The sequence below is a fragment of the Aquarana catesbeiana genome, linkage group LG02, assembly GCF_042186555.1.
Source record: "Aquarana catesbeiana isolate 2022-GZ linkage group LG02, ASM4218655v1, whole genome shotgun sequence".
NCBI lineage: Eukaryota > Metazoa > Chordata > Amphibia > Anura > Ranidae > Aquarana > Aquarana catesbeiana.
In genome coordinates, this window is record NC_133325.1 from 140,572,859 (window position 1) to 140,585,295 (window position 12,437).

At 40.8% G+C, this 12,437-nt stretch overlaps 1 protein-coding gene across 1 annotated transcript; it reads right to left on the reverse strand.

Moving 5' to 3' along the window:
• Positions 1 to 4,191: 4,191 nt before the first annotated feature.
• Positions 4,192 to 12,218, reverse strand: LOC141127266 (keratin, type II cytoskeletal cochleal-like). Its single transcript, XM_073613545.1, has 9 exons — positions 11,473 to 12,218; positions 11,147 to 11,367; positions 10,970 to 11,030; positions 10,596 to 10,691; positions 10,176 to 10,340; positions 9,110 to 9,235; positions 8,261 to 8,481; positions 5,401 to 5,435; positions 4,192 to 5,312 (listed from the first exon to the last, which is right to left on the reverse strand). The coding sequence occupies exons 1-9, from the start codon at positions 12,118 to 12,120 to the stop codon at positions 4,936 to 4,938; spliced, it is 1,950 nt and encodes a 649-aa protein (XP_073469646.1). The 5' UTR covers positions 12,121 to 12,218; the 3' UTR covers positions 4,192 to 4,935.
• Between the last annotated feature and the right edge of the window lie 219 nt (positions 12,219 to 12,437).

Below are 12,437 nucleotides of genomic sequence, written 5' to 3' on the forward strand. Positions count from 1 at the left end.
CGCCCGCAGACCCCGACAACCAACGGCCAGGGTTGTCGGGAAGAGGCCCTTGTCCTCATCAACATGGGGACAAGGTGCTTTGGGGGGGGGGCGCAGGGCGTCCCCCTCCCCCAAAGCACCCACCCCCCATGTTGAGGGCATGCGGCCTGGTACGGTTCAGGAGGGGGGGGGCGCTCGCTCGTCCCCACCCCCTTTCCTGACCGGCCAGGCTGCGTGCTCGGATCGGGGTCTGGTATGGATTTTAGGGGGACCCCACGCCGTTTTTTCGGCGTAGCGGGGTTCCCCTTTATAATCCATACCAGACCTAAGGGCCTGGTATGCCCCGCGCTCGCCGCAATAGGAAGATTTGTTTTTCCTATTGCAGCGAGCGCGAGATGCAATACCATCCCCTCGTGTCGTATTTGGTCTGTCGGACCAGCCTACACACGAGCGGGCTTTCCGTCGGACCAGCACACACACGAGCGGACTTTCCGCCCGAAACTGAGTCCGACGGAAAGATTTCAAACATGTTTAAAATCTAGGTCCGGCGGGCTTTTGGGAAGAAGTCCGCCGGAAAAGTCCGCCGCCGCCCACACACGGGCGGATTGTCCGGCACACTCTGGTCCGCCGGACCAAGTATGCCGGAAAGTCCGACCGTGTGTACGCGGCATTAGATGTTTTGACTAAGTTAGTTTTTATTTTGCAGACTTTTTTCCTTTATTTTCACCTTATGATGTAGCCAATAACACGCTTCATGTCCTAGAGTGACAACACTCACTCACTGTAATGTTCAAGAAGGATCCTTCATGAATCCATGCTTTTGTTACTTATATAATACCATTTTAGAAAGCAAATTCTTGAATATTGTACCCTACCATTCCTTCATAGACCATGCATACTAGAGCTGCACGATTCTGGATAAAATTAAAATCACAATTTTTTTTGCTTAGAAGATCCTGATTCTCTCATGATTCTCTACGTAACATCATCTTTCACAATATACAAAAAATTGGGCTAATTTTACTGTTTAGATTTTTTTTTTATTCATTGAAGTGTATTTTTTCCCCAAAAATTGCTTTGAAAGACCGATGCGCAAATACAGTGTGACATAAAATATTGCAACGACTGCCATTTTATTTGCTAGGGTCTCTGCTAAAAAAAAAAAATATACAATAAATAATGTTTGGGGGTTCTAAGTAATTTTCTAGCAAAAAAATACTGATTTTAACTTGAAAGCAACAAATGTCAGAAAAAGGTTTAGTCTTTAAGTGGTTAAACTGTGCTCATTTGCAGACCAAAGTTCATCCCTTTGATCTAAAACAGGGGTCTCCAAACTTTCTAAACAAAGGGCCAGTTTATTGTCCTTCAGACTTTAGGGGGGCCAGACTGTGGCCAGCGAGAGTGGAAATTGTCCTGACGTCAGTAAGAGTAAAAATCATCACATTTGATATAAAGTGGAAGAATAGTGCCCCATCGTTGGTATCATTGGGAGGAAATGTGTCCCATTGTTGGTGTCAGTGGGAGAAATGGTTGTGTGTTAGAACCTTGTGAGCTGCTACGCAAAGCCAACAAATAAAAAAAAAAAGGCTGCCAGCACTCCCAAATGTCCTATTTATGTGATAATGCAAAAGCAAATACCAAATAAGTGCAGTGCCGAGTGAACATGAATAATCGATAATCGATGTGACCTTCCTATTGTGGATGTTCAGTAGTGTACAGTGCTCAATACAATCTCCCGATCCTCAGTAAAGTGCAAGTGCTCAAAAACACCACATGGATTCCCAATCATAACCAGCAAATAAATAAATGAAGTGATATAAATAAATATGAATAATCGATGCGATAATAAAACAATGTTCTTATAAACAATTAATTAATTGACCAATAGTCCAATCTATAGTGAATATAAACAATAAAATAGACCAAGGTATGTGAATAAAGGTGAGATGCTATAGACCAAAGCTCTTCACTTTGATCCACCACTGTGCATACGACAAATCACTTTTGTGCGACCCTTCACCGGATGTGCCCTTACCTTGAGGCTTAATAAAAACAGATATGACAGTGGTTACTCTTCTGGGGTATTCCTCTTATTTGTTCCTCCTTCCTTTGGTATATATCTTAGGCAAACGGTTATACTATGTAATACTCCTTCCTGATAGTCACCAGAGCCCTCCTACAGGGCTCCGATCGGGAGGCGTTCGGCAGACCTTTTTCTGTCATACCCCTTCGACAGAAGCCAGCTGAATCGCCGGCTTCTGTCGGACTGCCTGCAGTACACACGGGCCGAATGTTGGCTGGTTTCTATTGAGGCAGCCAATGCCGTCCGACATTTGGTGTGTGTGTAGTTAAGATTCAGGTAGTATGGTCTCTGGATCAGGAGATGAGGGGAAGTCTTCCAATGAAGACCCCTTGTCTGCACTGAGCATACACGGACACTCTCCGGACTGTTGTACTCTTTAAACTGCACTGTACACTAAATACTCCTAACAGCCGCACATTATATACTCCTGACCAAGGCGATTGGTTTAATGGCATTCTTCTTTAAGGTAGGCCGAAATTATAGATCTATGCATATATTTTGTGTGCAAAAAAGCATATGTAATATAAGTTTTATTTGCTAAAAATTATCATGTTTGAGGTTTATGCATGTCTGGGAAAATGTCATTCATGGCATAGTAAGGCATAGTATAGTATAAGAACTGTAGAAAATGTGTATTTAATCACCTCCTTTTAAGTTACTACCACTGTGCAACATAAGCCACACCCACCATTTATGTATTAAAAAATTCCTGTCATTTATGTAAACATGGGTGTTTTTTCTCAATATAAGCAACACCCTTGTTTTAGTATAGACCACTTGCCACCTGTCTTAAAGGGGGCTATTAGGCTAAAGATAGCTAATAGACCAAGTTATGGGGAAACCATCACAAATTTGGAATTGCATTTATCCCCCTTCCAAACTAGACTACTGAATCTATGATTTAGGCTGAATCATTGCATCATATATCCATAGTTGGTCAGAAGAGCATAAAGGAATATTTATTTTTCTCTCCTACTATAGTCTCCATGAACTATTACTCTTATTATTTGATGTGATGATATATAAATTACTTCTTTTATACCCTTATACCTTTGGACTTAATATAGCAGTACAAAGAGAACTGAGGGTGGTCAAAGTGAATTAAAGTGTTTTTAAACCCTAATGCCCCGTACACATGGTCGGACTTTCCAGCGACAAATGTGCGATCGGAGCTTGTTGTCGGAAATTCCGACCGTGTGTAGGCTCCATAGGACTTTTTCCATCAGAATTTCTGACAAACAAAATTTGAGATCTGGATCTCAAATTTTCCAACCACAAAATCCGTTGTTGTAAATTCCGATCGTGTGTACACAATTCCAACGCACAAAGTTCCACGCATGCTTGGAATCAAGCAGAAGAGCCGCACTGGCTATCGAACTTCATTTTTCTCAGCTCGTCATACGTGTTGTACATCACCGCGTTCATTTCCAACAAGATTTGTGTGACCGTGTGTATGCAAGACAAGTTTGAGCCAACATCTGTCTGAAAAAAAAACAGATTTTGTTGTCGGAAAATCCTATCGTGTGTACAGGGCATAACAGTGAATGTTTCATCAAAAGTGTTTTGTTTTATCTGATCCTGACAGAAATGTTGTCAGCTGATTCATTTTTACTGATTAATTTTTGTGCACTCTGCCTGCACTGCCCTCTTTTCAGTCAGTATTCTTAGTTATCTCTAAATACTACAGAACCCCTTGATTATGTTATGGAGAAGAGAAGAGTGGACAGTATTTGTAATACTGTCCTGGGGTGAAAATGTTGAGCGAATCTTATCACCCTATGACAGGAAGTGCATTACTGGCAGGATCAACAGGTAAAACTAAAGAAAAAAGCCTGAAAATAGAAAACGAATGCAGTTACCATATTTAGGGACTGGTACACTGCAATATATTACATTTGTTTTTCTTGGGCTTAGATACTCTTTAATGCATTGAAAACCAATTAAATGTGAGTTTTTATTATTACAGAAAAGTTCTTGCTGTATACTGATCTTAGGTTTATCAAATGAAAGTGTAGTTTGCCGCCATTTACTTTATATTATTAGGGCTCCTAAAATTTTAAGTGAAAGTTTGGAAATCTCTAACAGCAAAAAAAAAAAAAAAAAAAAGAAAGCAATAAAAACACATAAAATTTGAAATTCACATGCAGTTTATTGAGGAAATAAAGAAAAGACAAGAGATGCAAGCCTGGTATTGGATAATCCAGTAATGCATTATAAAGGATTTTATATACAACAAACACCCAGAAGTGATACCATCCATTACTTCACAAAACAAAGAAAAGCAGGTATGTATAGGACTGGCTACAGCCAACACCTAGTGTTTCACTTACAGGGATACGTTCAAGTGAAGTTACATTCTTACATGATACCCTTGGCACATGATATCTGGTTCAATATTCTGCTTGGTGTGTGCTGTAGTGCAGTTTTCCTCTCATGTTTGAAACTATGTTTTTTATTACTTTTTAGTTAATGAACCCATCAATGAGAACTTTGCAACTGGTCATACAAAGTAACATTTTGAGCCATTATTTAACAATTTATTTTACCAGCACCTGTGCAGGATGAGGGCCATTCTACTGGATTTAACCAAATGGGTTGTTTAAGAATCGTCCATCTGTTAAATTTTTTAGTAACCCTAGTGCAGTGGGCCAATCAAAATCGAATAGCATATAACCAGTTTATGGGTTGCTGTGATGGGGAAACATAAATTGTTCAAATTGTAATCAGCCCTTTCCTGGAGAACAAAAAAGGATAGGACAAGGCTAATACAACTGAAGATGACTAGGGAAGCTTCTCTCATTTGAGCAGACTGAAAAGGTATAGTAAAGTTTGACTTGAGAGGGTGGAAACGAGTGCTATGACAGTGGGGCATCTTAGAAAGATGTCTTGACGGAGGTTGATGTTGTTTTTGAGACAGCCACTGAGGATCTTGAAGCAGATGATTGGCTGTAACCGCTGCTTGCTTGGCCGCCACCACTGCTGTATCCTCCTCCAACACCATATCCACTTCCTCCTCCAACACCATATCCACTGCCTCCTCCAACACCATATCCACTGCCTCCTCCAACACCATATCCACTGCCTCCTCCAACACCATATCCACTGCCTGCTCCGCCAGCACCATATCCACTGCCTGCTCCGCCAGCACCATATCCACTGCCTGCTCCGCCAGCACCATATCCAGCTCCTCCGCCTGAACCATATCCAGCTCCTCCACCAGACATACTTGAGGAACCTCCACCAACCACAGCTGGAAAGAAAAATAAGAGTTTTATTTTTCTCTTGCTTTAGATAACACAGCAAGAATAGCCGTAGTCAGAGAACCAATCTATACTTACAAACGCTCACGTTGCTCTGTACATGTCCAGACATTCTGCAAAGGCAAACCAATGTTATATTGAAAATTATTAGGCTGAAATGGTTATCTTATCTTTCGTAAAATGCATTGTCAATGTAATTTTCAACAAATTTAAAATTAGAAAAATGTAGTCTTATGCCCCGTACACACGATCGGAAATGCCGCCAGCAAAACTCTGATGAGAGCTTTTGGTCGGAAAATGCGACCGTGTGTATGCTCCATCAGACTTTTACTGGCGGAATTCCAGCCAGCAAAAGATTGAGAGCAGGTTCTCAATTTTTCGGTCGGAAAAAGTTCCTATCCGAAAATGCGATCGTCTGTATGCAATTCCGACGTGCAAATAATCACGCATGCTCGGAAACAATTTGACACGTGCTCGGAAGCACTGAACTTCATTTTCTCGGCTCGTCGTAGTGTTGTACGTCACCGCGTTCTTGATGCTCGAAAGTTCAGAGAACTTTTTTGTGACCGTGTGTATGCAAGCCAAGCTTAAGCAGAATTCTGTCGGAAAAACCATCCAAAATTTTTCCGACGGAAATTCCGCTTGTGTGTACGGGGCATTTCTCTCATTCTGCCTAAGCTCTAGCCAGCTCTATTGAAAAGTATCCACACTCAGTGCTTTGTTCTCCATTAACCCTTCCCTTTCTGAGGCAAATAATTGCTTTTGGGGTTGGGTCACCAAACTAGTCTTATTAGTCCCCTTTGGAATGTTGCAATAAGACCTTCTTGCTGTTATTTCTGTTCCAACTGGGAGAGTAACACACCCCCAATAAAGGCCTGAGTAGTCTGTTGGCTTGTGAATAAAGACCTCCAGAGATACTCAGAGCGATAAGAATTTGTTAAATGGTTTAACATCTTAGCATGCACCAAATCTGAATAATTTGTTTTAGGTGACCTATCTCTTTATGTATCTAATCCAACATGTCTTTGATTTCCATCTACAAGTAATAACATTTTTGTCAATGTAAGACACTTCATCATTCTAGTGAAGATATTGGTATGGATGCGTTGAAAGTTCACCATGGGGTGAAATGTTACTGCTTTTGTTATTATAAATAGGATACTCTCTATTTCATTACAAATCTCTTATATACACTCTCCAGACACTTTATTAGTACACCTGTTCAATTGCTTGGTAACACAAATTGCTAATTAGCCAATTGCAGCAACTCAATGCATTTAGGCATCTAGACGCGGTGAAGACGACTTGCTGAAGTTCAAACCGAGCATCAGAATGGGGAAGAAAGGGGATTTAGTGACTTTGAACAGACATGGTTGTTGGTGCCAGATGGGCTGGTCTGAGTATTTCAAAAACTGCTGATCTACTGGGATTTTCACGCACAACCATCTCTAGGGATTACAGAGAATGGTCTGAAAAAGAGAAAATATCCAGTGAGTGGAAGTTGTGTAGAGGAAAATGCCTTGTTGATGTCACAGGAGAATGGGTAGACTAGTTTGAGATGATAGAAAGGCAACAGTAACTCAAATAACCACTCGTTACAGCCAAAGTTTGCAGAATACCATCTCTGAATGCACAACACATTGAACCTTGAAGCAGATGGGCTACAGCAGCAGAAGATAACACCAATGCCACTCCTGTCAGCTAAGAACAGGAAACTGAGGCTACAATTCACACAGGCTCACCAAAATTTGACAAGAGAAGATTGGAAAAACGTTGCCTGTTCTGATGAGTCTCAATTTCAGCTGCGACATTAAGATGGTAGGGTCAGAATTTGGCGTAAACAACATGAAAGCATGGATCCATCTTGCCTTATATCAAAGGTTCAGGCTGGTGGAGGTGGTGTAATGGTGTGGGGGATCTCTTCTTGGCACACTTTGGGCCCCTTAGTACCAATTCAGCATTGTTTAAACGTCACAGCCTACCCGAGTATTGTTGCTGACCATGTCCATCCCTTTATGACTACAGTGTACCCATCTTCTGATGGCTACTTCCAGCAGGATAATGCAACATGTCACAAAGCTCAAATCATCTCACCACTGGTTTCTTGAACATGACAATGCGATCACTGTACTCCAATGGCCTCCACAGTCACCAGATCTCAATCCAATAGAGCGCCTTTGGGATGTGACGTACCGGGAGATTCGCATCATGAATGTGCAGCTAACAAATTTGCAGCAACTGCAACTCAATATGGACCAAAATCTCTGAGGAATGTTTCCAACACCATGTTGAATCTATGCCATGAAGAATTAAGGCAGTTCTGAAGGCAAAATGGGGTTCAACCCAGTTCTAGCAAGGTGTACCTAATAAAGTGGCTGGTGAGTGTTTATTTTACTAAGATTTGCTAACCCTCACAATACAATAGTTTGCGCTCATGGACTATATCAAATTATATAACATCATTGGTGGCACGCATGGGATTATTATGACTACTATGATGGAAACAGCTAGAGTTTAAAGGAAACAGACATAAGCTGTACATAAATCTTAGCTTTTTAATATAAAAACACATTTAAAGTAGGCTTTCACCCACCCTAGAGTCAATAAAGCAAATACATTTTTAACTTTTTTGTATCTTATGGCTTTTTCAGAGCAATTACTATTTAATAATATTTCGGGTATTTTTGACTATGAAGACATGAGACACTACTTTCTAATGGCCATAACCTTTCTCACACTGTTTTCTGTAAGGTTCAACACATTAAGTCTAACCCTAAGAAACTGCCTGCTTAGCTTACAACACCTGTGAGTCTCCTGCTAGCTGCACGAAGCACATATGAGTTAAAGACTTATCTATCCTGTTGCTCACAGCATTTGATAGTCCTATGGGAAACCTGTACCTGCTGTTTACATTTTAGGTGGATCATCTTGAACTCACCTGTCCTCTTCTCCTTCCAGCAGGAGTCTGTATGTGCAAATTTCCACATCAAGGGCAATCTTGACACTTAGTAGCTCTTGGTAATCACGTACTTGACGGGCTAAGTCTTCTTTGGCTTTCTGCATAGCAGCCTCAAGGTCAGCCAACTTCTTCTGGGCATCCTTCAGTGCGAGTTCTCCACGTTGCTCTGCCTCAGAAATGGAGGTCTGAAGAGCTGCAATCTGCAGAATATTACTGTCATTTTAGTGTCTGAGTTTAGACTGAATGATCTTTATTTTGCTTAATTTGAAAAATGTTATTTAGATCTTTCTGCAACACGGTTTAAAATAAATTACTTGTGTAATGAGACCTAAAGTGATTGTAAAGGCTTGTTTTTTTAAAATAACAAACATGTTATACTTACCTCCTCTGTGCAGTTGGTTTTGCACAGAGCAACCCAGATCCTGCTCTTCTCGGGTCCTTCTTCGCTGTTCCTAACCCCTCCCTCATTTGAGTACCCCTCAGCCAGCAGCTTGCTACAGGGGGCACCCAAGCCGAGTTAGAGCTCCGTGTATCCATTCAGACACGGAGCCCTGACCTGGCCCCACCCCCTCTCTCCCCTGATTGGCTGACTGACTTTGATTGACAGCCGCTGCTCTGTCTCAGCCAGGAGTGTCCTGGATGGCTGAAGGGATTGTGGACATCGCTGGAGAGAGAAGGGGCTCAGGTAGGTAATTAGGGGGGTGCTGGGGGGGCTGCTACACACAAAAGGTTTTTTTATTTTAATGCATAGAATGCATTAAGATAAAAAACCTTCTGCCTTAACTCCTTTAAGCCTATCAAAGAAAATGCAACAAATCAACAAGATACCTGTTTTTTGACATTCTCAATCTCGGATCTCAGCCTCTGGATCATACGGTTAATTTCTGCAATCTCACTCTTGGTGCTCTTCAGGTTGTCTCCCTGTTTTCCAGCTGTAGCCTGTAGTTGCTGAAACTAAAATGAAGAAAAGCAGCTCCAAGGTTACTATTGTTAACAAATCTAACAATAGAAAAGTTTTAAATTAAAAGAATAATGAAGAATGAGCTAAGGGTTGCGAGTAAAACACGACAATAAGCATTTGTGGAGCCTTTAGTTGCATAATTCCTGGTTTCCCTACATTTGTAATCCTTAACTACATGCATACCTACATCTACATACCTATCTGTCTACATGTTAGCTTATCATGAAAAAATTCAAAAGGTTTGTATATATATATATATATATATATACACATTATATACATATTTAATTCCAGGCAACAGCCTATAATAACAATATAGTAAAGGTGTATATGATCATCAATTTACATTTTATACATATCAATCTTTCTTAATTAATATTTCATAACTGGTTTCCTAAGTCTGGACTTGCATTGGCAAGTTATCCACACAGGCTAAGGGGTGTGGTCTAATTACTTGTTGTGAGTTTCAATGTACAGGCGGTCCCCGGGTTACAAACAAGATAGGGTCTGTAGGTTTGTTCTTAAGTTGAATCTGTTTGTAAGTCGGAACAGGTCCATTTTTTAAGTGTAGCTCCAGCCAACAAAAACGATTTTTAAGCTTTTTGGATAACATAGGGAAGGGTTAACACCCCTGTAACATTTGTTTTGCTGTGTGTGCCCCTGTTCAGAAGATTTCACCTCACTTTCTGTCCCAATGAGAATTGGATTTTGAAAATTTTGGGTTGTTGTGGAAACAAGCCTTGGTGATAAAGCATCAATGGAGACACCTTTTTCCCATGATAACTCTTACAGGAGTGAATTTTTCTTCCTAGGGGTAGATTTCCTCTCACTTCCTGTTGTCTCCCTCCGTTTTTAAGTAGGAGTAGTTTGTAAGTCGGATGTTTGTAACTAGGGGACCGCATGTATGTCTAAAAGTAGATAAAATTAACTTACTTTAAGATCAAGTAAGCCTTGTGTTTCAGCTTTGCTTCTCTCTGCAACAGCTTCATATTGTTTCTTTACATCTCTCAGTATTCCATCAAGAGACAGATCCCGGTTATTGTTCATAGATAGAATGACAGAGGTGTCACTTGTTCCTCCTTGTGCACTTTGAAGCTCCTGTAAATTACAAATACAAATCATGGATCAAATTAGATAAATCCAGGGACAACTCTTTATTCTCCTTACTTTGGGGGATTTCCTCTTTCTGTTGCATCTCTGAGACAAGGGAAGTAGGGTTTCCCCAATGGTACACAGATAGTAAAAATAATCTAGCAGGGATTTACCTTTTTTCCCACTCAATAGAAAGCTAAAAAAAGTGTTTGGCTATACATTTGCTTTAAGCATGTTTAAATATAAAGTAAGCATTCTTACTGCCTCATATAGCATTCTCAAGAAGTTCAATTCCTCTGTGCTCAAGTCAACCTTGACTTCCAAATCCGTTTTGCTCATGAATGCAGCATCCACATCCTGAAAGAGAACACAAAAACGTCTCGCTTTGCATGGCAGATTCACACCACAAAGACATGCTGGGTTCATGTAGAGCATAGATTTTCCTGATCTATATCTGAAGCGTAAACATAGCTAGAATGTATCTAAATCTAACTGGGGAACTTCTAGAACTGGTCTGAACTCAGCTCACCAAGAATACTGATTTTAGTGGGGTATATTCAGAGTTTTTTCCTTTTTTTATCTTGGTTAACATTACTGTGTAATCAGTAGGATGTTAGTTAGAAAATATGTTTTACCTTTTTAAGCACCACAAAGTCATTTTCTGCTTTTGTACGTTTATTAATTTCGTCTTCATATCTGCATAGACAAAATATGTTGACAGTCTAAAAAATCGTCTATCTTCCTTATTTTAAAATGCATTTTTAAACAGTAAAACTAGAAATATGGACCGACAAATGACAAGGCATACATACTTTTTCTTGTAGTCTTCTACCATTTCTTGCATATTCTTTTCTTCATTCTCCAGACGGCCTTTATCACTTAATAGACTTTCAAGCTGCCTAGAAAGAAGGCTTATGAAAGCCTCAAAAATTGGTTCTAAGCTAGGCTTTTTTGAGCCACCTTTGTGCCCCTGCTCTTGTAAAAGTTCCCATTTTGTCTCTAGTACTTTGTTTTGCTGTTCCAGAAACCTAACCTGTAACCATAAAGGACAGTACTGTTAGCTTCCTATGCCCAAGTCCACTAAGAATAAAAAAGGATCAATTCAAAACAGGAAACAATAAATTAAAACAACACTTACCTTGTCAATGAAACTTGCAAATTTGTTGTTCAAAGTTTTGATCTGTTCCCTTTCCTCAGTTTTCATTTTTTGAATGTTTGGATCTATTTCAACATTAAGTGGTTTCAAAAGGCTTTGATTTATGCTCACTTCCTGGATGCCACCAGGAGGACACACAGGGAAGCCGAGACCTCCTCCATGTCCTCCATGTCCTCCATGTCCTCCTGCACCTCCACCAAAGCCTCCTGCGCCACCACCAAATCCTCCTGCACCACCGCCATATCCTCCTGCACCACTGCCAAATGCTCCTGCACCACCACCATATCCTCCTGCACCACCACCATATCCTCCTGCACCACCACCATATCCTCCTGCACCACTACCATATCCTCCTGCACCACCACCATATCCTCCTGCACCACCACCATATCCTCCTGCACCACCACCATATCCTCCAGCACCACCACCAAATGCTCCTCCACTATGGCTTGACCCAACACGAACAGATGAAGCGACTGCAGTTCTCCTTTTTCCACCAAGGTTATAGAGACTTTGTGATGATACACCTGCAGAATAAGAGCCACCTGATCTTCCTCCACCAAGGGAACAGACACTAAAGCCCCTGCTGCCTCCACCACCAACACTTTGCATTTGCCTAAAGTTGTTCATAATGGCGTTTAAAAAGATCAAGTTTGAAGGAAACAAAAGAAACAGATAAGACGAAAGAGACTGGGCCCCTTTGCACTGAGAGACCAAAGCAATCCTTTTTATCTGTTTGAAAAAGTTGGGCTTGGTTGCATAGGTGTCTGGAGGCCAGCTTAATGCAATAGTGGGTTTGGCAAAGCTGGCAGCCACCCATCAATCTGCTAAACTGATCACACCTATGGGAAATATTGTTTTGTTTGCAATGCTCAGTTTATTTAATCTACATCAGTGTACCTGCTTGAGATGGTAATAGATCAAGAGTTACAGTGTATAAATTAAAT

Bases quoted from the DNA above. Each gene is read 5' to 3' on its own strand.
- LOC141127266 (XM_073613545.1), bottom strand. From the start codon at position 12,120: ATGAACAACTTTAGGCAAATGCAAAGTGTTGGTGGTGGAGGCAGCAGG. The intron at 10,341-10,595 runs GTAAGAATGCTT...TGTAATTTACAG, and splicing joins TGAGAATGCTATATGAGGCA to GAGCTTCAAAGTGCACAAGG. The intron at 5,313-5,400 runs GTAAGTATAGAT...TTTTCTTTCCAG, and splicing joins ACAGAGCAACGTGAGCGTTT to CTGTGGTTGGTGGAGGTTCC.